General features: G+C 40.9%; 1 protein-coding gene across 1 annotated transcript; it reads right to left on the reverse strand.

The window, feature by feature from the left end:
* Positions 1-1,917: 1,917 nt before the first annotated feature.
* On the reverse strand, positions 1,918-21,238 carry LOC149157202 (uncharacterized; the record flags this gene model as incomplete). The annotated part of the gene is made up of 3 exons (XM_089437619.1): positions 21,122-21,238; positions 20,798-20,977; positions 1,918-2,730 (listed from the first exon to the last, which is right to left on the reverse strand). Coding segments are annotated over exons 1-3 (1,110 nt in total), but the record flags the coding sequence as incomplete, so codon positions are not given.
* Positions 21,239-25,408: the final 4,170 nt, after the last annotated feature.

The following is a 25,408-nucleotide window of genomic DNA, read 5'->3' on the forward strand; positions in this document are numbered from 1 at the left end:
ATCTATTCCAGGCTTCGCACTTTAGGGGGCAATCTGTTACACTAAAAAATGTCACCATGACTATTTACAGTTAGTATGGCTCAATCAACAGTCATGCTACCCTCTTAGGCAAGTCTTATGCCTCTGCTATCCATCTCAAACTCAAAGGAGAGAGAAAGTCTTGTAAAAAATGTGTTTATCTCTGGGGACGCAGATTCTCTCAAGCCTTACCTGCGGGGACGCTCACAATGTTCACAAAGACTGCGTCCTTGGATGCTCTGTATGTTAAGGGGCAGGTGCGTCCTTCTGTAAAAGGCAAAATGCGCAAGTTTCATCTTAAAAAAGTTACTTGTGGTTACTTCTAGAACTTTCTAGAGGTCGGTTTGATGAAATGGATGCACCTCCAGTTGGTTCATGTATCCCTATTAAGGAGGAACTTATCCCATCAATAAGGGAGCTATCCCACCCAAAGAGGGGGATTATCCCATTGATGGTGGACCTGAATAACCTCTTTACAGCACTATAAATAAAGGCATTGAGCCAGAGGGAGAAGAGGTTGGAGCTATACATTTTCTTTGGGTAAATGTTGTAGGAATTAGGACTCCCATTTAGAACCTTGTAAGGAGAGATTGTCTTTGCTTGATTCTACTTGGAAGTGGGTGAGCTTTGTCAAAGTAGAGGAAAACCCTTGATGGACCCTGGGAGGAACTTGCACAACACCAAGGCCAGGTTGTAAGAGTTTCTTTGTTTCGTTATTAATACAAACTGGTTTATTTTTCTCAATAGCTTGTGTTAATGAGTTATTCCATGTGTTCCTTGGTCTGCATGTTGAATATATGTTTTATTATATGACATGCAAGTGCTTGGTAATTGTTTGATTGTTTGTGGTTGCAGGAATTGACGTGAAAGAGGAGCTCATCCGGATCGGCAAGGACGGACTACAACAACAGCGTTTTGGAATAAGGTAAGCCTAAACACTTGTAGTTTTCATGTTTTAAAAGGTATATTTAGAGAAAGATCACTCCATTTTGTCTTGTTTGTCACTAGAGAGTTTAGACTCCTAGGGAGGTCAGTTGTGTCCGCACAGACGACTTTTTCCGCCACGACACAATTTTCTCTGATTTTGCTTGCTTGGCTGGGGGTGCCTTCTCCTTGAACTGTGTTGCTGCCTGAAAGCTGACGAATGCAACACAAATGGCAAGTCTAATGTATTATAAAAGCACACAAGTACAATGAACTACCCGAGAATAGATATTGCATGCTAAAGCTGGATGGGAAAAAGTGTTTCCAGGCCTTTAACTGAATCAAATGGCATTCTCAATCTTGGATTTGAACTCTGCTACGAATTGATAACACAAGCAGAACAGAACATAAGATAGATCAAGGGCAGAGAAAATATGACTTGCTCACATATCACTGCTATGAATCAACATTTCCCTTCAATCTGAAATTGCTTCAAAACAGGCCAAAAATGAGAATTCCCAAGTTTTGTTTCAAGCTGCTGTATAACCAGGAGTAGAGCAAAACTTCATACCGAATCACACTTTTAAGAATTCTTTCACATGGAATAATCTGGCTATTGAAAAAGACCTTGTGAACCCCTTGGAAAGTATTGAAATAAACAAATCTACCCAGAACAACACTAGAACTTTCCAGTTTGTTTCATGGTAGATTCACTTCATGCAAAATCACTGTTTTTCCATTAGTTAACTTTAAATCAAATTTCTGTTCCTAACATGACAATACTTTCCGACTGTGGCAGCTTTCTCTTCTTCATTTGAAGATGTTGAAATAAGTTTTGCTAAACATTTCATATATTTTTCTCCAAGATGTTCTGCTAATTTTCTTTTATCTCCATCTTGAGACAAGATAAACAACAGTTTCACAACATAAGCTCGCATTTCAGAGTATGTAGCTTCACAAAAAGGGAAGCAATACTTGAATTGCTCCTCCCTCTCTTAAATTTGTCCTTGCCTCAACAGCCACTGGTACACAACAAATGGCATGGAATGCTCGAACAATGCTTCCATGTATTGAAGGTGGTGTCAAATTTATTAAAGATAATAGCTGGTATATGATCTCATCAGATTCCAATAATGCAGCTGTTGTGTCATTTGTTCTTTGGGGCAATGCTGTAGACATAGCAAGGTTTGCATAGGTATTAGCAGCTTTTTCTCTCAAAGCCAATACAGTTGACAGTGGTGTGCATAGAAGGTCCAAGATGGGTCGGACCACCCCATCTTTGATCATTTGTAAAGCATTCTCAGGTAAACTTGAAAGATTCTGAAGTGCCCCAATGGCTGCTAATTTTGACTTCAAATTAGCATTTGAAATCATTTCAAGAAGTGGAAATACAACTCCCTCTTTGAGCAATGCAGCGTTGTTTTGATCTGTTAAACCTATCTCTGACAACTTACTTGCCATAACAATTTTCATTGTGTCAGACCCTTCTCTCAGGTTCTGTATCAAAGGCTTGAAATAGTTCGCTTGTGCCATTTGCACTACATTATGCTCACTGTATGGGAGATTCTCCAGAACTTCGTTTGCATCCTTAGCAGCTTTAGGATTGTCACTATTTGACATTGTTACAAGGAGGAGGATACAACCTTGTACCTTGCCAATCTGTTCACACACAACCATATCCTTTGAAAGCTCTAAAAGCAATTCCACGGCTTTCATACCCTCTACAATATCACGTGCAAGTGAACGAATAATAAAATCAATAGCATGATCCACCTCAGCTATTTTCACCTTTATTCAAGCTCCAAACTTGATGAAGAAAAACTCAGGCTTCTCTGCTCTGGAAGACTCTGCTGTATTTTCCTGTAAAACGTCTTCCTGTAGAATGCTAGCCGGATGCCATAGGATGTCTCTGCGCCTCTGCACGATCTTGGTATGCGGAAGAATTTTGAGCAGGCCAAAAAAAAATCAGCGAAGGATGATAGGTTAAGCTAATTGTGGAAGCAGAGGATGTATACTTCAGTTTAACATGATGCAAGTGCAAGTTGACTAACAATTTATGAATTTCAGCTAGGCGCTCATTAATTTCTGCATGATTGTTTTGGAGTGAGGTGGCAAAGACGTGTGCTGGCCCATGTAACTATTGTGCTATCATGAAATGTAGTGGTTAACTGTGTGTTCTCTGCCTGTAATCTCATCCATCAGTTGCACTGGAGTTTAGACTACCCACACTATCCGTGTTTTTTAAATTTCACGTGCATGAATGACCCATGCATGCTGCGTGACTTTCTCGTGAGTGCTAGAGAACTGGGTGTCTTGCTACATTCATGGCTTAATTTCACCATTCCATTCGTTCATGCAATTCTTAGACTAGATTCATGCAATAGATGAACAAGGTTTAGTCACGTACCTGAAGTTAAACAGCTGCTTGTGAAGCTTTTGGCTACTGCATGCTCATGTTCTGCTGCTGCATGCTTGGATCCTTTGGTTGCATGAGGGTTTGGTTGATGATTTTTTATTGCTTTTCCTTGTGCAGGTGTCCTCTGACCAGATCTAAGCTGCATGCATTTGTTTCCACGTTCAAATCTGCACCTTCAAGCTGCTGCTGCTGCAATGTCACAGAATCAGAACTTGTTTTCGCCATTTCTCCCAAACGGTAAAGCGGATTGATCTGAAACTTGCTGAGCATGTTTCTATCATCATGATGCATCTCCCATAGCAAAATCGTGATCAATGGATGCACGGATTTCGAGAAAAATGGAAAATGGCTGAAGATTTCAGAGATCGATTTCTCGGAAACCATGCATCAGAATCGGCTGAAACTGCTTGGGTAGGTTACCATCACTCATATGCATATCCCCATGAAACAGGTTTTGAAACGGATGCACGGTTATTGAGAAAATGCAAAAATGGTTGATGGTGATGGAGGCTGATTTCTTGGAAACCGTGCACCAGAATTGGCTGAAACTGCTCAAGCATGTTTCCATCACCCTTGTACAATTCCCCATAAAACGGTTTGTCAAATGGATGCATGGTTTTCAAGTTATGGCAAAAAAAAATTTTATTCTATGGATTTTTGCCTCAAGGCTTTTTGCAAATGTTTGCATGGAAGGAAAAACTGAGCTTGGGCTGTGATGCAGGTATGGAGATGATGGAGGAGGAGTTGGAAGATTGCATGAGGGCTTCTAAACCCTTGAGGAAGCTACCATGTTCGCCAAACCACTTTTTGAAATGCATGTCTAGTTTCCCACAATTTCTACAGGAAGTTCCTGTAGAAGCACAATGAGAAGCACAATGAGGTGGAAAAAATGATGGAGAAAGGCAAGGGATGGCCACACAAGTGCTTGCAGGTCTAATCAACGGATTCCCACCATCAGATTCCATTGTGAATTTGAATTTGGTTCGTCCAAAGGTTCTACAGGATGTTTCCTATAGAAATACAGATCTTCCTGTAGAAGGCACAAGAAAAATTCCTTTAACCTTGATTTGAGTGCTGCTCCTGTCATGAAACGTCCTTCTTGCAACTTGCAATTAGCCAATGGAAATTAGTTTTATTTTTCTTTTTCTTTTTCTCTTTTTTTTTTGAAAAACAACTAGGGCGCCTCATGGAGGTTTTCACCCTAATTGCCTGCCCTCGGCGCCTCCAAGGGAGGTTTTCACCCAGAGATCTTATTCTCTTTTCTCTTTTTTTTTTCAACCCATTGATCGCCTCATGGAGGTTTTCAATCAATGAGCCAATCTAAGGCGCCTCCGAGGAGGTTTTCACCTTAGATTTCTATTTTCCTCTTTTTTCATTTTTTTTCTTTTTCTTTTTTCTCTTTTTTCTTTTTTCTTTTTTTCTACCGTACCCTACTTGAAAAACAAAATCGTTCTCAAGTATAAGCATACTTCCAATGGATCCATGTGCACATCGAGATTAGAGACAAAATGATGTGAAGGCTCGAAATGCATGCTTTGATAGGTATCCAGATCTCAGAGACCAAATGATCTGACTTTGAAGGGATCAAACATAGCTGAGGAAGAGAGTACCGCTGCAACTTAGTGACCGTCTGAAACCATATCTCAATATAGCTCTGATATCCTTGGTTCTTTTGCTGATCTATATCACGTTTCATGTCACCTTCTAACATGACTTTCTCATCTTCCTCTTTTTGTTGATCTTTCTCTTGAATACATGGAAGATTTGATGGTAACCATGAAGGAACTCTCTCGATCTCTGATTCTGATCTCTTCTCTTCATCAAGTGCATCCCATGGTTCTTTGATCTCCTCTTTGGAATCTTCTTTTTCCTTTGGTCCTTCAATGTTGTCAATATAATCTATGTTCTGCAACACTCTTCCTGAGCTTTGGTGAACATCATTGAGCTCAAAAGGAGTCATTTGCACATGTTGTGCCTCAGCTTTGCAATTGGGTTGAGCTACTCCATTGTATGGCTTTGGAAATGGTATGGGTAGTTGAGTGGAGGTGTGAAATTGAGATGGAGATGGATGGCATTGTGGTTGGGTAGGCATTTTGGGTTGCCTTGGTGGAGGAGGAGGCGATGGTTGTGGATGAGCAGGTGGTGGAGGAAAATAAGCGGGAGGAGTGTTGTATTGGGGCCTCCACCCCTGATAAGGTGCATTCCACTGAGGCTGTGGTTGAGCATAAGAGTGAAATGAATGAGCAACTGGTTGGGCATAATATGGATCTGTGAAGGAACAAGGAGGAGGTGTGAACCAGGAAGGATGAGCAGGGGGACCCCAAGAAGGCATGAAAGTGGCTTGATAAGGGTCATAATAGGTCTCGGATGTCCCTTGCAGTTCCTACTGGTAAGATCTAGGTCCAGGCGGCTTCCTTTGGTTCATATGATAGAGTGGTTCAGTGGCTCCTTTGGCTCTCTGATATGCAACTTTAAGTCCAGGCAAGGAAGGGCACTGATTTGTAGGATGGTATTCTTCACAGATGAAACACACTTCTAGGGAGTGCATTGGACATTCATTCCTAGGATGCTTTCTAGTGCACCTAGGACAAAAGATGACCAAAGCGCTCTTGGCTCCCTCTTGCTTCCTTTGGATCTGTAAGGTATCCAGTTGCATGGCAAGAAACTGCCTCATATCACTCTTGAAATCTTCCATTTGAGTTGCAAACTCATTCTTGGATAAGGTATTGCTCCTAAAATTTCTACTTGTAGCCATTTTCTCCAGAGGAATGTTTTCTCCTTCTTCTCCCCTAGAGGTGCTTTAAATATGCCTTGATGTCCACCCAGGGGTTCTTTAATCACAGCCATCGAAGAAGAGAGAATGTTGGCTGTGTGAAGCAGTGGGGGTCTTGTGCAATCATTTTTCTAACTTATCTCTACTCCTACAAGGCATGAAATGAAATCTTTTTGATTGGTTTTTTCTTTTTTCTACTTCTACCTGCAAAACTGAAATAGATTGAACTGCAACTAACTATCTTGCTAAAATGAAAATGCGGAATTGAAATGGAATCAGGAAATGACTACTCTATTTTGCTCAAATGAAATTGCAGGAATGAAATGCTAGGCTACGCTTGCAGAATTGAAATGCTAATCTACGCTTGTAGAAATGAAATTGCAGAATTGAAATGCTAATCTATGAAAGCGAGAAATGCTAATCTACTTTTTCATAAACGAAATTGCATAATGGAAATGAAATAAACTACTTAGCAGAAGATTGTAGTGGAAAATAGAAGAAAAGCAGCAATCACCAATACTCTAACGCTTCCCCGGAAACGGCGCCAAAAAGATGGTGGGCTCCAGTATTGTAGCAATAATGCTACAACTCCTGGAGCTTCCTTCTTTAATTTTATCAACCCGGTAGTTCGTAACAAACTTGGAAGCGACAGTGATGTATGCACAAGTACTAGCTCTTGCCGCAGCTGTCACTTGGTCAGCTGGCACAAGTCCACTAGGAGCTTAAGCCAACTTCTATGAGCTCTTAGAAGAAGCTTTTTAATTGATGGATGAAAGCTAACTCGAAGGAAGCTAATCTAATCTAAAAAAGAAACTGAAAGCCAAAAAGAAACGCAAACCCTAGCAAACCCTAATTCTACCATCTAGTCCTACTGATGCAAAGATGAGCATGCAAACTACTGAAAGAAATGCCATTACTTCTATGAAGGTAAAATACATGTGTCTAGACTACCTCTATCTGAAGAAAACATCTTTTTGTATTTTTGTTTAAGTTATTAGAATTATCATGCATGTGCTTTTAACTGGCTTTTCACTGTGCAGGGGTGGATCAAGGAGGAGAAATTCTTGGAAAAGGTTGGGAAGACTCGGAGAGGGTCTAAGGGATCCCTATCATCCTTTCAGAGAGTTTCACAAAGTCAGGATGCCATGCAACCGTGTTTATGAACTTCTACAGGAAGTCTGCAGGGGTTTCTACAGGAAGTTCTGTAATTCTTCTACAGGATGTTTCGTGATTGGGTTTTTGACTGATAGGTGAGTGGGAGAGAATGCATGAATGGGTAGGGAGGTAGGGTAGGGGCCTGGAATGCCCCAATGATTGAGGGATGAGGTGATGAGAGGGTGTGGAAGTCTAGCTTGCATCAAAGAAGGTTTAGGCAATGGAAAGGCAAGAAGGTAGGGTTACGTGGCAAAAGAGCAGATGGGAGATGAGGAAACAGACTTGGTGATGGAGGAGCTGATCTGGACGAGGCTCAGATGAATGAGGAGGTGATGAAGGTGCCCTGCATAGTGTTTACCTGATCAAACCAACTACGTCTTGCATACAATCAAAATATTAGATGATCTATCTAACAGTTTAATGAGATCAGTGAACAACAACCTTATTCATGACAAGAATCACGTACAGCATGTGAACAAAACATTATCAAAGTGATATAAATGCATGACTAACTCCTACCAATCCATCCTAAACATAAAAAGCTACTTCAACCATCAATAGCAACCTAAGTAACAAAGCACAAATTAAATCTAAAGAGCAGACTTTATTTTAAGAATGCAACGAACACACATAAAGATAAACAAGGGAGGTACTGGGCGCTTGAGATGGGCCCAACCCCAAGAGCTACAGCCTCCCAAGAGAGATTTAGAGCTGGTGCAAAGCTGGATTCATCTTTATTAATCAAGAATGAAGAGTTACATCAAAACTGTCCACAAGGAGAGCTTGCAAATGAGCTGAAAGCAAAGCTAATCTATTGCATCCAAATCGAACTATAAACTAGCTAACTATTGGCTACAAAATGACTAACCACTAGCTACTATCTACTGGCTAACTAGCTAACATCCACTGGCTAACCAAAATGAGGCCCTAAGCCTTCTTATTTATACAAATTGAGGACCCAACAGTCCTCCTAAACTTTAGGGACTCGGCTGCCCAAAACTTGGAGTTAACAGCAGTCCTACTTGACTTGCTTGGCTGCCCTTGTGCTGATTGATTCGGTGGCCCTTGAACTCCGAGCTGATGGTGGAGAATTCGAGGTAAGGGCCCATAAATGAAGGGGACACCTTCCTGCAAATCCTCTCCCTTGTCTTCCCACGAATTTGGCTGCCAAGTTCTCATTAAGACCTTCAATTTTGTCTCCAAATTGACCAAAAAGGCTACACAAAGCACCCATTAGACTTGTTGGCATAATGACTAACCAAATTCACTCTATTAACATAAATATAATCAAAAACATGCAATAAACTAATGAGAATGGTGGATTAAGTCAAATTAGGAGGTTGAATGAGCCCAAATAATTGTCCATTTTTGGGGCTCATCACCCTTCATTATTTTTCTTCCTCTTATTGTTCTTATTATCTTCTTGGTTACTAGAATTGAGACTTTCACCAGGCGAAGAGGAAGAACGAGGTGAATAAATAGGCGAAGAAGGTGAAGAGTCAACTTTAGGATCACCATGAAGTTGATGTTGTTCAGGTGGGCAAGAAATTGGTTGAAAATCAGTTTGGACACTCAGAAAATAGCCAAACTAGTAGACCAATGGTCAATCCAGGAAGGGACAATGTTGCCATATAGGGAGCACCAGTATTTCCAAAAGAAGGAAAAGGACTAGGATTCCCATAAGAGGGGTTTCCTTGACTGGTAGACTGAGCAAATGGTGCCATTTTGTATCAACCTAAGATCTACTATGCAGTATTTCCATAGGAAGGATGCTTTTCTGTGGTCAATTAATTGATTTTATAATTTAAAAAAAACTAAATAAAAAAGGGGTAATCTAGGAAAAAGGGTTTACCAAGTATTCGTGGACTGCCATATACATCTCCATTGAAACTAAGGACTTAACCTACAATGGCCAATATCCCTGAATGATGTGTTTGGTGTATCACATTTACAATGCAGCTGACTCGGTTACCCGTGGCTAAAGGATAGAAACCTAGTGGGCTCTCCCAATATATACTCGATGGTATGGGGAGTACAAGGCTATGTTAGCATTGTCTAATGCATAACTGTTCAGTGAGAGTGTCCCCATATGCTTTCCATACTGAAGTGCCTCTGAAATACCAAAAAGTACTGGAGAAACTTCGATATACTTTTGTATTGGAACGAGATTTCACCCCCAGGATACAATGCAGGAAGTTAACGACAAATGCTAGGTTTATAGACACCGGAACACATCTCTAGCCTAGACCTCTAAATTTTTTTCATTAAGTTCCAAATGCTCCTTAGGTTAATTGAGTAAATTTTAAAGTTTATCTTCAATTATGTTTCAGTTTTGGTCTCAACATGATGTCACCTGAATCCCTAAGATGCAACTATATGAGAAAAGGAATTATTCCACTTCAATGAAAGATAAACTAACTAAGGGAATAAACTCAATAAATAATGCATCAAACAACATGCCTTCAACTAACTTGCACTTTCATCTTCCAAATGTGATGCCAAAAATAAAAAATATTCTCACTTTTCACTATCGTAAATGGAAGTTTTCGAAAGAAAAACGATTTTGACTTTACTAAGATGCATGTATATGAATTATGATTTTCTTTTATTTTGAATGATTTGATGCACCTAATACAGTCTTTAGCTTTCAATCACCTAAAAATGTGATCCATTTTCAATGATGAATCTCAAAAAATAACTTTTCAATGCAGCTAACCTAATGCATTTTCACGAAAATTAAATTTTGAAAGACAAGCTAAAACAAATGCACAATGATGTTTTCAATGATTTCCAAAGACACAACACCCAATCAATCAATAAAACTAGCATCTCAATGTAATTAACAAGTAGTAAGCGATGAACAATTGACTAGAGTCCCTAGAACTTAGTCAGATTTCACTTCGAAGCCAATGAGATAAATTTTGAAAATTAATCAAGATAATCAATCAAATAACTGACAAATCCAAGCATACAGGATGGGGAAAGACCTCAACGGCCAAGACACATTGGATTCTAAGGCAGAAACCCTAAAATGTCTCACATTCAAGGATCAACGCTACTTTACATAGCTAAACCCTGCTGATAGGGTCATCAACATTATGTTTCATACAAAAACCCACGTTCGTCGGGATCATTAGCACTACTTTATATAGCAAAACCCGTGTTGATTTTTAGCAAGAGAAAATAGTGGAAAATAGGGTTTTTAGTGAGACTTTATAGGTAAAAATATGGAGAAAAACAAAAAATAATTAAAAACAAATGCAGACTTAGAACCCTAAGGTAGTAATTAGTGATTGTATAAACCTACACTGATGCACACAAGTCGATAATTTGATGGTTGGTCAAACTAATCGAAGGATTAGATCGAATAAATGGATGGAAAGGTTATAACTTCCCCAGTGGAGTCACCATTTTGTTATGTAGGTAAATCCTCTCTATGGATAGAGATGATTCCTCTAGCCCAATGATCGGGTCTAGTAATAAACGAGACAATCTATGAGACACTTTCCTAGGTTACAATTGAAATAAGAGGAGAGGAAGGAGACTTAACTTGCTCTGATGCTAAAATCACTCCCTTGTTGAAGATCTTGATCACTTTCTCCTTAGGCTTAGTGCTTACTGCTCATAGAGTTTGAATACCTGCACAACAGGCCAATGATATGACAAAGCATAAAAGTGCAACAAACATAATCAAATGTAATCCACTTAACAGATCAAGGAGAATTAAGACAAATGAACCATAAACACAAGCATTTATGGAAAGTGAACCAAAATTTGTAGATATTAATAAACAAAAGAGGAAGCATACAACCCAGGCCATGATGTTAGTAGCCCTACTTGAGTCAATGTCGAAGATTAAACTCTCCAAGCACTCCTTCTCCAAGCCAAAGTGAATAGCATGTAGGCACTATTTTAGCATAAGGGTGAAAATAATCATAGACAAACGATTTCGGAATGGAGGGGGATGAATCTATAGGTAAGTAGAGGAAGTTTGGATCTCACCAAATATAGGGGAAGGTCCTCATATCAAGGAGGAATCTCATAGGGATAAGATCAAAAGGTAATATTGGGAGAATTCAACCACATCCACAATGAATGTCATCCAGCTCACCGTTTTGGAAGCCTCTAGATCATAAAGCTTATCCTCCACTTCGGGAAAACTTTCCTTTTATGGTTCAGCGTGATTATCTAGACAAAATCTAAGCTAGTAGCCTGAGGCTTATATGGTGGAACTTTCCATCAACATGAGTGGGCAGTCTCATAGTTGTACTGACCCAGAAATTAGTGTTTTGAGCTCATTTTTATTAGGAAAGGATCAAGGCAACTTTTCAGTATTTCTTTAGGGAGGATCTGGACTACATATGAAGATGGGTACACTGCATAGTTGTCAAGGATTTGACACTCTCGGGTATGACACAAAGAAGTGTAGGAGGCATGAAAAAATATTGTGTAACAAGGGGTAAACTCCTTTATCATTTGTTGTCTTGTGTATGTTGTTAGGGGACTGATGTCTTCTTTATTTTCTACAAAAATGAGATAAAAATCATCTTTATGTGTTTAGAAAATTGATCATCTACCCAAAACACATATAATTTAAACTTGTGAAATTGTTAAAAAAAATCTTCAAGTTTATACATTTAGATCATTTTCGTATCAGATCCCAGGTTGTTGTGAAGATTTAATTTGTTGCAAGTGTTTTCTAATGATTAGAAGGTTCAAGCTCAAAAGAGGAGAGGTAGAACTTGTGGAGCCAAGATCTCAAATTGTATCAAGGAGAACAAACACTCCTGAAGCTCCAATAGTAATGGCACATGAAGAAGGTCTTGAAGAGATGTTTGAAGATAAGAAGACTATTAGAAAGGCATTCTTTGAGATGTCATAGATGGTTAAGGTTCTATATGAGGAGAGGAATTCTAGACTGTATGTAGAGAGCTCAAAACCTCATGGAGGAAAGGGAGACAAGCCTCCAAAATGGAATGGATGGAATGGTGACAAACCACCACCTACATACCCATCATCATCCTCATCATCATCTTCATCTTCATCCTCATATTCAACTTCTTCTACCCTTTCACAAACACATCCAAATTCCCCAAAAGGTCATGGTAAAACTCCTTTTCTTAAGCTTGATATTAAGTTTGAATTCCCTATGTACAATGGAGAGGTAAATTCATAGAGATTAGATAATTGGATTCATCAGATTGAACTATATTGTAGGATACAAAGAATCAAGTATGAGGAAACCAAAATTCACCTATCTTCTCTTAGATTGGAAGGTGTAGCACTAATTTGGTGGGAACCCAAAACACAAGAGGACATGAAGAAAAATGGTAATGTTTTATCCTCTTGGAAAAATTTATTTGTTTCAATAAGAAGGAAGTTTTATCAATTAGCATACATGGAAAAAGCTATTATGGATTGGAAAAATATTAGGCAAGCTAAAGGGAAAAATGTACAATATTATACTCAAGAATTTAGGAAAAGAGCTTTGATTTTGGTTAGATTTATGATCACAGGATACTTTACTCAAATAAGTTGGAGGATTGTGTACTTATATCAAACATACCATTATCATGTTTAACCCTACAAAACTAGATGAAGTTTGTGTTCAAGAGACTCATTTAGAGGCAAGAGGGAAAAATGTTTCAAAACAAACTAGTGAGAGTTACTTTGAGTCTAGAGAAAAAGGAAAAGGTAAGTTGAAAGGAAAAGGAAGAAGAATGCTATCATCAAGATGGAGAAATAAAAATTTACATGTAAATGTTGTTCCAAATAGGGCCATGATGAAGATCGTTGTTGGAAACTTCATCCAAAAATGAGACCCAAAACGTTTAAGAACAAGGAGAGGGAGAAGACAATCGCAACTACAAAACATGATTTAGGTTTAGATTCTGGAGATGACGCAGAGATCACAACCATGGGTTGAAAGGTAAGGACATTGCAAGTACTAGCTCTTCAAATTGTGTCAAGGAAACTCAAGATGAAAAAACAAGAATAAAGCTTTTCCACATTAGAGTTATTTCAAAACATACCAAGATAGATACACAATTTGATAGTGGTTCACAAGAAAATCTTATCTCATAAGACACTGTCAAGAAGTTGAATTTAGAAACCATTTCTCATCCTAAACCTTATCCTTTAGGTTGGATAGGTGACAATGCCAAATTGCATGTGAAAAAATATGTAAATTGAAATTTTCAATCACTGCAAACTTTTTAGATGAGGCAAAACTTGATGTAATTCCAATTGATATATGTGGTATTGTTTTGGGAAAACCATATCTATATGATAGGAGAGATATTTTTCATCACCATGAGAAAAAATATCATTTTTTAAAGAATTGGTTTGAGTACATTGTTAGAGCACATAGCAATAAGCTGAATGCATCTATTGTAAATGCATGACAAATGAAGAGGATTGTTAATGCTATTCATAACTTTGAATTGTTAATGATCAAACATGAAGATGTTGTGGAATCTAAAGCCTTTAAAAGATATGAATCAATATTGAAATTTGATTTCTTTGATGTTTTTAATACATGATATAATATGTTTTAGGATTCTAATACGTTGCCTCCTAAAAGAGGTAAACAAAATGAAGTAAATTTGTAGTGGCATGTATCATTGTTGAACATTGGTGTGAACAAGATGCCAGTGTTAGAGAGTGCAGTCGTCAAAGAGTAAATGCAAAAGAAAATTTACAAAGAGGACATTGGTTCCAAAACTTCTTCTTGTGGGCTTCATAATGTGTTGGCTTTGAAAATGGATGGTGCATGGTGATGGCGATCACATTTGGTCAAGAGTCGAGCCAAGTAAAAGGCTACACATGATAAGCATCGTCATGATGACAATGTTCAAGGTGAGAAGAATTTGAGACTATTTAAGTTTCCTTTGATTTCAGACCGAGGAGGGAATGTGTTTATTACTTAAAATTAAGTTTGATGTTCTACATATTCTGGGAAATTACAGCAATATGTCATTTATGATAGCAAGGCAAGGACTCCAAAATAAGGGAAAATGATGTATTTTCATGAAAAACGCAAAATGTAAAATTCAAGCAATGTTTAGTGGATTAAGATTGGAAGGGTGTGGGAGTAGTACCCTCATATATTTGTTGATTGATGAAGCGATTTAGGAGGTGCATAAGCTTCCAATGGGGAGGAGTGATCTGGTGGATCAAAATAATGCTCAAAATTCAAAGTGTGCAATAGATTTTGAAACATCAATGACTAAATATACCTCAGTGATATGAATCCAATGCAATTCATTTCACTCAAAACTGATATCGTATGCTCTCGATATTATGTTTTGATCGAATTAGAAAATAAGTAAATTTTGGTAAAAAAGACAGCTGATGGGATATTTTGGGCTAGTGGTAGGTTGCGACATGGCCTGTCCTGATTGATCCAAAATTTTCAATTTTATGGGCCAGTCATTGGTTGACACTTGTCACATTTTTATTGGTTCGTGTATCATGTTTTTTTATTGGTTCCAGGGTTTGTGAAGTGGCTCAATGAGGGAGAGCCACCTGAGTCAATTGGTGGTTGCCACGTGGCCTCCTCTTGGCTGTGAAAAAAATTGTATGGCCAAATAAAGCCTCTATGAGGTTCAAAATTATGACCTCAACCGAATAGCTAAAGCCTTACAGCATTTCGCCACACAGTTGTTCCTTGTGAAAAATGGTTAAAAAATTGTATTTGAATGTCATACAATGCACAGTTTGAAGGGGGATCTAGGCTAAGCCCTAGGCCCTGGCCACCCTAGCACCATAAGATTGTGGGTGGGGAGCCAAGGGTTAGGGCATAGCCCATCCCACCGGTTATGGACCCAGACATATAACCCTATGGTGATAGAGTGCAAGGTCAGAGGCTAACGAGAAGAGGGTCCAACCCACAAGGGGCTAGCCCCAAGGCACATGGTGCCTCATATGACTACGAGTGTGGAAGGATAAGGGCCATCCCTAAGGCACATGGTAACTCATATGACTATGGGCACAGAAAGAGAGGGGCCAGCCCACGGTCACAAGTGAGCCCATGTAACCAAAAGCATGGAAAACTAGTGGTGGCCAGCCCTTAGGGGGCCAATCCATGGTCACAAGAGACCTATAAAACTCAGAGCACATTCCCAGTTGGGTGATAAACAACAACCCCAAAATATGAGCCCCCTATGTGGTCTTATGGCCACCATGTGATGATGGTTTTAGAACTGGGTTCTTAATGGGCGAACTAACCATCCTACAATTTCACCCACTGAGCGGGAATATAGGCTAGGTTTGTGCGTCAGTTTCGCTTTTGGGGCACTCAAGTCAGGTTTAGGCCGAATTGGAGGATGGTTAGCTCCAGAATTTGAGAAAATGAAGAAACAAGCATAACTTTCTCAATTTTTGGCCGAATGAGGTGCAAAAAGAACCAAAATGGGGGTTTTTGACTGTTATAGAGCCATTGGAGACATTGGTTTATCATTCTAAGGAATGTAACTTGATGTAAACACATATTTTTTAGTATAATTAAAGAGGCCCAACATTGGAAGTTGGACCAAGAGATGTAGCCCAGGAGAGGTGAACTCCTTTAATATTTTTTGTGTTGTGTATGTTGTTGTGGTACTGATGCATTCTTTATTTTATACAACACTCAGATAAAAATCATCTTTATGTGTTTAGTAAAAACAACGTAAACTTTGAAACGGGAACTGATACTATTACCCGTTTCATAGAGATAGCAAAAAAGTGCCCCGATTTTGAAAAGGGGTGATGCAGAACACACATATTGTTTTTAGAGCATAGTTTTTGGCACTTTATCTTTTTTTTATGTACATTGCACTTTAAAATGGTAGTGATTATCATGCTAATTTTAAAAAGTGGTAATTCTGCATCAGGCCCTTTTTTTAAAAGACCTGTTTTTTGAATTTAAATTTCTAATGTATGAAATATAAATAATTATTTTCTAAATTTAATAATTTTTGAAGTGGTCTTCTTCTTCATGTTTTCTTGCTTTTTCTTTTGTAGTTAGATTTTTATTGTTTTGCATATTTAGAGAAGAAGGTCGATATTTTGAATTTTCGATATTCTACATATTTATACATCGTTAATTAATTTTTCAATCCACATGAAATAATTGTCTCTAAAAAACAATAATTTTTAATAATTGACATAAAAATAACCATTTTTAACATAAATATAACTAAAAAACTACTTGTTTTGATAATTTTTTGTAATTTTTTGCTAGAAATGACATGTCAAAATCACATTTTTTATAGGAAAATTTAACTAAAAATGGTTAAATAATAGTTTTTTTTTTTATGAATTTCATGTAATAATAATAATAATAATCAATGTTTTTTCAAAAAATAATGATTAACATAAAAATTAATGCGAAAATCATACAATACAAATATTGAACGCATAACAACCTTAATTGAGTGCTTATTCTTCTCATAAAATGTCAAATTCAAAACATTACAAGTATAGCTAATTAATAGTTACAAAAAATGAGCTTGTTTTCCAAGCATAACTTAAATTTAATCAACAATGTCACGTAATCCAAACTCTTCATCCTCTAGAGTTTCATCATTGTCTTCTTCCACAATATTTTCTGCTTCATTTTGCTCATTTTCCTCTTCTAATGTATCTTTGATGTCTGTGAATCTCCAATGTATGCCTTTCCAATCATTCCGTGTAATGGTGGTTGGGATTCCTTTGCCTTTTTTGCCACACGTGATTCACTAAAGTCCCCTTTCTTCAACTCAATTTCTTGCATATCATCTGGAAGAAATTGAAGAGCATTAAGTCTTTGCTGAATAAAATTGCATTGTATTGCATCTTTTTCAATGACGATGCAATTTCTTCCTTTTTGAAGGAAACATGCTAGTGTTGTACCTCATTATCAAGTACAAAATAAATAATGAAGTAAATTAGTAAAATGACCTATAAATTAAGAAATAACATATTTAAATTCAATTCCATATAATAAAACTTACCTGAGCCAGAAAATAAATCCAGAACCCAATCTCCTTCATTTGAACATTTGTCTATAAGATAGTTAATTAATAACTGTGGTTTTTGATAAACGTCAACTATCTCTCCTTTTGCTTCTTTGTCTTCATATGTTAGCATTTTCACAAAAGCATCATAAGTCAGTATTGGGCTATGACTCTTTCCATCTACCCGATTAAAAATCATAGACATATAAATATCATCTTTTGCCCAACTATCAATATGGTGAACTCATAATCATTTATAAATAGTTGATCTTCACCATTAAGAAGATTTGGCTTTTGCCTGTAACATGAAATAGTAAAAGTTCAATTAACTTGTACATAAATGAATTTTTTAACATTAATCAAATATACAGTTTAAACATCTTACCATGTAAGTTGCATCTTTGAATTTGTTTTCCCCTTGAAGCTTGACAATAAAAATAACCTCGTCAGCGCAACAACCAACGAGGGTGGTGGGGAGTTTTCACCCCCGTGGGCCGTTGGGCCGCCGGGGTGAGGCGGAGGATGGGGTGATTCCCAGAATCACCCTGCCACCCCCATGAGTCATTGGGCTGCCGATGTGGGGTTGAGGGCGAGGTGATTCCTGGAATCACCCTGGTAATCTCACGAGGTGGTGGGCTGCTGGGGTGGGGTAGAGGGTGGGGTGATTCCCGGAATCACACCGCAACCCCAACAGGCTGTTGGGCCACTGGGGTGGCATGGAGGGCAAGATGATTCCTGGAATCACACCGCCACCCCCGTAGGCCATTGGGCCACCGGTGTCATGCCCCTACACTAGCAGTACTCTTCCAACCACACTATAGCAAGGTGCGGCACCACCGACCACTTTCTTTTCACCAATACTTGCAATCGTGGACTACGCCTAACATTCGATACTTAGTTTATTTTCTTATTTACCAAGTATTATGTTTTCCTTTATACAGAGCGAAAACCATAAACATTCACCATAAATAGCATTATACATATTCACAATAGTATAAAGGGAGGGGAATACCTTGCAATAAGTCTGCCCACAATATCAATATATATAAGTTCAATCTTGGGAAACCCCAAATTTACACAGCCAATTTTACAATCTTCGGCAAACTCGGTCGCCCAGCTCATCAGCACACCTGAACGTTCACCGCACGTTCTACCCAACTCTCCGTTTACCCCTGAACGCATTCATTCAGCTCGTATAACGAACTATGCCATTTTCCCAACTTGGGCGCCCACCCGTGTCACCATGCACGCCTGCCCAGTCAAACCTCCACACACGTTGGTCGTACCTCGTTCACAACCCATTGCTTTTCATTTCATTTAACCTCGCTCGCGCACCCAACCGCTGGTCGCCCTACACGAAGTCTCACCGAACTCGTTTCACATTGTCAGGCGCACCCACCCGCAAGTCGCCCTGCACGAAGTCTCACCCGACTCGTTCACCCAGTCATTCGGCGAGCGCACACGCTGTGTTACCCACCCGAACTCGTCCACCCATTCACAATGCGGTTCACCCTTCGTTTTTCCCATCGTGCAGGCACATCTACATCGCACCTCTGCACTTGACCATAGAACTACCGAATGTCAAACTTGCACTTCGACTTTGTTCTTCACTACTCGCTGAATTTCTTACCTACTCCAATTCGCCATTTGGTTATGTATACCCACCCATTCATCGCGTGGGCATTCGACCGACCCATCGTTTCAACAAATGACTCCGTTGGCTTTCGTTTCATTTCATACGTCGGCCCACCCGTATTTCGTGTGGCCGCCCAACCGCCATGACTCTTGTCATTTGACTCAAGTTGGCTCGTGGGCTCGAGTTGCCCGCTTGCCCACTATAAGTCCGCAACCTGACTCTTTGCAACACTTGCTCGCTCGCTGGTCTAACCGCAGCTCACATCGCCCGTGTCTCGCCAACTGCAGCTTGCCTATTCCTTCATTCAACTCGCTCAATGAGTGCGCCCATGCCACCCAACCACCGCAACAACTGCAGGGCGTTACATCTTCCCCCACCTAATGTCATTATCATCCTTGGTAATCTAGCCATCCACCGTAGCTACCATCCAATGCTTCATAATCCATCAGTATGTGTCCTCTGAATAGTCATATTCTTCATCCATGACTTTGATTCATATATATACTACAAACATCCCTGCAACATATATAATACGATAGTCTCCATCATGTATCTGCATTGTGTTAACTACTGTCATGGTACTCCAACACAATGCTAACACATCTCTGCACACCGTCGACCCCCATGACTCGAACTAGTTGAGTAGCTAATCTAACTGTCGCGCTCAAATCATAAGAATGCAGATCCTTATGCCATCATAAGTCGTTTCTTAAACTCCTGTCACAACATCGACTCAATCAAGCATCCATCTCCATCTAAGCCATGTCCAGGTCCACGAAGTTGTCCTCATCTCATCTGCAACATGTGATCCATCCAGTCCATGGCCTTGTTGTACAAGAGTGCACAACCTCTCCATCGGTTCATAAGTAAAACATCTCCATATCACACCTTCAATCCACTTGCACAACATCTCTACCTTGGCACTTCTCATTGGATACCCAGAAGTGACACCTCTACAAGTGCTCCTCCATAATGTCCCTACATAGACTGCCATGCTCCATGTCTCCAACCTAATGTCCATGACTCAAGTTGCCCATGTTGTCCAACTAGGTAGACCCCTCACAACAATCAGTTATCCTCATGCAAGCCTACAAATCCAGTCAAGTGAACTCGGTCACCCAACCATACATCATTCTAAAGAAGCCTCCTCCAAGGCCCCTTGTCAAGGTGGTGTAGCCCCTTCCAACCAAGGTCCCTGCACCCATCTCCAAGGTTATCTATCGAGAGAGGAGGGCCAGCAAGTTTCCTCCCTGACTCTCATCCACCCATGTATCAGATTGGTACTGTGTCCTCAAGTATCTGTGCACAACCTCAACCTCTTCACATGTACATCCAAGCTTCTCAAGCTTGTCTTTCATCAACTGAAAGTCATATATGCCCATAGCATACCTACAAAGTTCCACTATGCCAGCTGGATCTCTACCTGCATAATCCTCTCCAACCATTGCCACTGAAGAAGTATTTGAACTTCCCTCATCTGCAACTCCATTGTGTAGATATCTGGTAGAATATGTCTTTTCCAAGTGCTTCAGAATTCGTGAGATCGATCACCCACTTCCTTCCTTCTTCCTCACTCTTGCAACGAAGTCAATTAACTTCTCCTCCTTCATTGTTTGAGTCATACGCCCAAGTCCTCTCTGCTCCACATTGTCATGCTTCACATTCGGATCTTTGGGATACAAAGTCATAGAATCGATCCTTGGTCTATACCCCAAGAACCTCCTTCTATACATCAAAACCAACATGGTCCTCCCTTTAGCTGTGATCAAGAGAATGTCCCGGTCCACCATTAGTATGGCTTATGCAAGCTTCGGAAAATCTTGCCCCAACACCATAGAATGATCATCCATGTCCATGATACTCAAGTCCAACTTTCCAAACCACGAGCCCACTCTCACCTGAGTGTTCTCCATCACACCAGTAATAGCTTTCATGGCAGAGTTGATTGCTTTGAAAGCACTCCACTCTTTCTTCATTCTAGATTTCTTTCCAAAACACCTTGCCGCTTTCCTGCTTAAGAAGCTATGAGTAGCTCTTGTATCCACCAAAGCTACAAATCTATTGCCCTTCAAGGTCGCCTACACAAAACTCAACTTCAAGGCATTACCTCCTTCTATCGGCTTTATCTTGTGTCTTACAACAGCAACCTTCTTTAGGAATTCATCCTCACAAGTGTCCAGTGGCTTATGTTCCAACCGGAAATCTCTCTTAAGGTACTTTACCTCCTTGCTTGGCTCTTCTAAGCAATTCAATCTTGGTGTAGCTTGACTTCCTTCAAGTTTGTCCTCCATCGTATTCTGCTCAAGTGCACCAACCAAGTGCCCACTGAATGCTTCCATCGGACTAAGCTTCTGAACATTTGTCTGATTATTTCAGTAGTAGTCCCCTAGTCTGTCAATGTAGTTGAGCTCATCCTGCTCAATTACAATGACCTTCTTCCCAATAAAGTCCTTTTTCATCGCATTCTCAAGCTGCTTGATTTTGATCTCCACCATGGCACTTTTCTCCCTTAGTCGAACTCTCTCATCCAAGAGTTCTTGAAGACTAAGACCGTTTTGCTAGATCTCCTCATCAAGTTCCTTGAGCTCATCAACTTCCCTCATACTTCCATATTGGTCCTTGAATTCTTCAAGTTCTTCTTTTACCTTCGCACATCCTTCCCGAATCTTCATATTCTCAACCTTCATCGAAACCCATTCAGAACTCCATCTACTCATTTGTTCCAATACCTTGTACCGGAAAGCTTTACCTACATCATGGCTAGATTCACCTGCCATATGTCCTTCCACCATCTCTGCCATCCACTTTCCTTGCAATCCTGAATCACCCTGATATACCACCTATCACCTGCAAAACTTGAACTCTGTACCAAGCTTTTGGCCTTCCTATGGAATCAACTCCTTGATTCAGATCACTAGCTTTGATACCAACTATCACGAATTGCAGTAGGATTAGCTCTTCTTTGTGAACCTGACTATGAACTTTGATACCAACTGTAACGCCCCTATACTGGCAGCATTCTTCCAACCACACTAAAGCGAGGTGTGGCACCACCGACCACTTTCTTTTCACCAATACTTGCGATCGTGGACTACGCCTAACATTCGATACTTAGTTTATTTTCTTCTTTACCAAGTATTATGTTTTCCTTTATACACAGTGAAAACCATAAACATTCACCATAAACAACATTACACATATAAATGCACAATAGTATAAAGGGAGGGGCAACTCCCTACAATAAGTCTGCCCACAATATCAATATATATAAGTTCAATCTTGGGAAACCCCAAATTTACACTTAGCCAATTTTACAATCTTCAACAAACTCGATCACCCAGCATGACGGCATGCCTGAACAGTCACTGAACGTTTTGCCCAACTCTCCATTTACCCCTGAACGCGTTCGTTCAGCTCATCAAACGAATTGTGCCATTTTCCCAACTTGGGTGCCCACCCATGTCATCGTGCATGCCTGCCCAACCACACCTCTACAGACGCCGATCACACCTTGTTCACAACCTGTTGCACTTCATTTCATTTCACCTCGCCCAGTGCACCCAACAGCGGGTTCATCTTGCACGAAGTCTCACCCGACTTGTTTCACACCGTCGGGTGCACCCACCTGCAGGTCGCCCTGCATGAAGTCTCACGCGACTCGTTCACTAGGTCGTTTGGCGAGTGCACATGCCGTGTTTCCTACCCAACTCATCCACCCATTCACGCTGCAATTCACACTTCGTTTCACCCGTCGTGCAGGCACATCTGCACCGTAGCTCTGCACTTGACCGCAGAACTACCACATGTCCAACTCGCACTTCGACTTTGTTGTTCGCTACTCATCGAATTTCTTGCCTACTCGAACTTGCCATTTGGTTATGTATACCTTCCCATTCATCGCATGGGCGTTCAACTGACCCATCATTTCAACACATGACTCCTTCGGCTTTCGTTTCGTTTCATATGTCGGCCCACCCGTATGTCGTGTGGCTGCGCAACTGCCATGACTCTTGTTGTTTGGCTCAAGTTAGCTTGTGGGCTCGAGCTGCCTACTCACCCACTATAAGTCCGCAACCTGACTCTTTGCAACACTCGCTCGCTCACTCATCTAACCACAGCTCGTGTCGGTTGTGTCTCGCCAACCGCAGCTCGCCTATTCCTCCATTCAGCTCACCCCATGAGCGCGCCTGTGCCGCCTGACCATCGTAACAACTGTAGGGAATTACAGCTTGGGTGGGGTGGAGGGCGAGGTGATTCCTGGAATCACCCTGCCTCCCCCATGGGCCATTGGGCCGCTAGGGTGGGGCAAAGGGCGGGGTGATTCTTGGAATAACCTCGCCACCCCCATGGGCCATTGCACTGCCGAAGTGGGGCGAAGGGTGGTGTGATTCTCGGAATCACCACACCACCCCCGCGGGCCATTGGGCCGTTGCGGTAGGGTGGAGGGCAAGGTGATTCCAAGAATCACCCCACCACCCCTGTGGGCCATTGGGCCGCTGGGGTGGGAACGAAGGTGGGGTGATTCCAAGAATGACCCCGCCACCCCCGTGGGTCGTTGGACCACCAGGGTGGGGCAGAGGACGGGGTGATTCTCGTAATCACCCTACCACCCTAGCAATCTATTCAGGTGTTGGGATGGGGTAGAGCATGGGGTGATTCCCGGAATCACCCTGCCACCCCCGCAAGCCGTTGGGGCACCAGGGTGAGGTGAAGGACGAGGTGATACCCAGAATGACCCTCTCACCCATGCCAGCCATTGGGCCACCCAGGTGGTGCGAAGGGCGGGTTAATTATCATAATCACCCTGCCACCCCCATGGGTCATTTGGTCGTCGGGGTGGGGTGGACAACGAGGTGATTCTCGGAATCACCCTGCCACCCCCATGAGCCATTGGGCCACCGGGGTGGGGTGGAGGGCAAGGTAATTCTCAGAATCGTCCCACCACCCTCATGGACCATTGGACCGCGGAGTTGGAGCAGAGGCCGACATGATTCCCAGAATCACCCCACTCATGAGACATTGGGCCGCGTGGGTGGAGTGGAGGGCGGGGTGATTCCAGGAATCACCCCGCAATCCCCACAAGCCGTTGCGTTGCTGAGATGGGACGAAGGGCATGGTGATTCTCAAAATCACCCCACCACCCTCGTGGGCCATTTGTTTGCCAGGCCACCCCTGAGAGTCATTGGGCCACTGGGGTGGGGCAGAGGGCAGGGTGATTCACAGAATAACACCGCTACTCCCGCAGGTCGTTGGGCCGCAAGGGTGGGCTGGAGGGCAGTGTGATTCCTAGAATCACCCAAACACCCTCGCTAGCCATTGGGCCACCTGATTGACTTCGCATAGTCCGCGAGTGACCCATTTCAGTTCATGGTGATGACTCTGTGTAACAAAAGATATGGTGCTATCGATAGCCTTCGTGAGTTGAATGGGATTCCAGTGACTCAATATGCTTCTGCATCAGCTTATCAGATCATGAGTTACCTATTTCTTAACCAAAATATGGGCACGCTCACGAATCTTCTTTCGTCTCCTTCACAGGAAATACAGGATTTGTATGTCTATTTGAGAGAGGAGCTTCGGTTTTTCTTTTGGAAAAACTTGGATCTTTATAGTTATAAGTTTGCTATCGTAGAATCTCGTTTCACAAGACAGCTTGTGAAAAAACTCTTTATGCCATTGATCTATGGTAAGAGTGTGATAACCATGGCTAGGGATATTCGTGAGTTTTTTGGGTCTGGGGCATTGCTCATTATGAAGGAATCCTACCACATTGCTCACCTTTGCCGTGAATTTTGGATAGAAAAATATCCTGATATAGCCAATTTAATGAGGTTAATTAACCTAATTGGGTGGTTCTGTGCATTCTTGGAGAAACCAGTGAAATATAGTATACCATTATTTACAACCATCCAGGATTATATGCATAGCGAAGCAGTGAACATATTGGTCTATGATAGGGAAACCAAGAGGAAGAGACATCGGGTGACCCTCAGAGTGCCTACACATGATAGGGATAAGCAAAAGACTGGACTGGCTACCTGAGTTAACTTTATTCATCAAAAGGATGACTTTATTGCGATGAAAGTGGTGGAGCATTTGACTATCATGGATGCTCGTGTATATACAGTACACGATAATTTCATCACCACAGCTGATTCCGCAACAGAGGTTTCCCCTATTTATACCAAAGTGTTTATGGAAATGGATCATCCACTTCGGATCATCAATTCATTTATTCTTCTGAATCTAAAACCAGAAAGAAAAGACTCTGAGGAGTGGGTGAATAAGCCTATTCCGGAGAAGGTTCTTAGAGAGTTATTAATAGCTATGGTGCCTGAGGATAAAAGAATAGATATGGAGAAATGGGATAAAAAATTAGCTGAGACTGAGGCCTGTTACGATGTATATGTCAATACAGTGTGCGATAAAAAAATGTTAAGGGGTTATGTTAATAAGCTGAATCAATTTCGTTCAACTCTCAAGAGCTGGGAATCTCTCAATTATAACTA

This window comes from Pinus tabuliformis, chromosome 5_2, assembly GCF_031772625.1.
Source record: "Pinus tabuliformis cultivar Carrire ecotype Pingquan chromosome 5_2, CPIR1, whole genome shotgun sequence".
In the NCBI taxonomy this organism is placed as follows: domain Eukaryota; kingdom Viridiplantae; phylum Streptophyta; class Pinopsida; order Pinales; family Pinaceae; genus Pinus; species Pinus tabuliformis.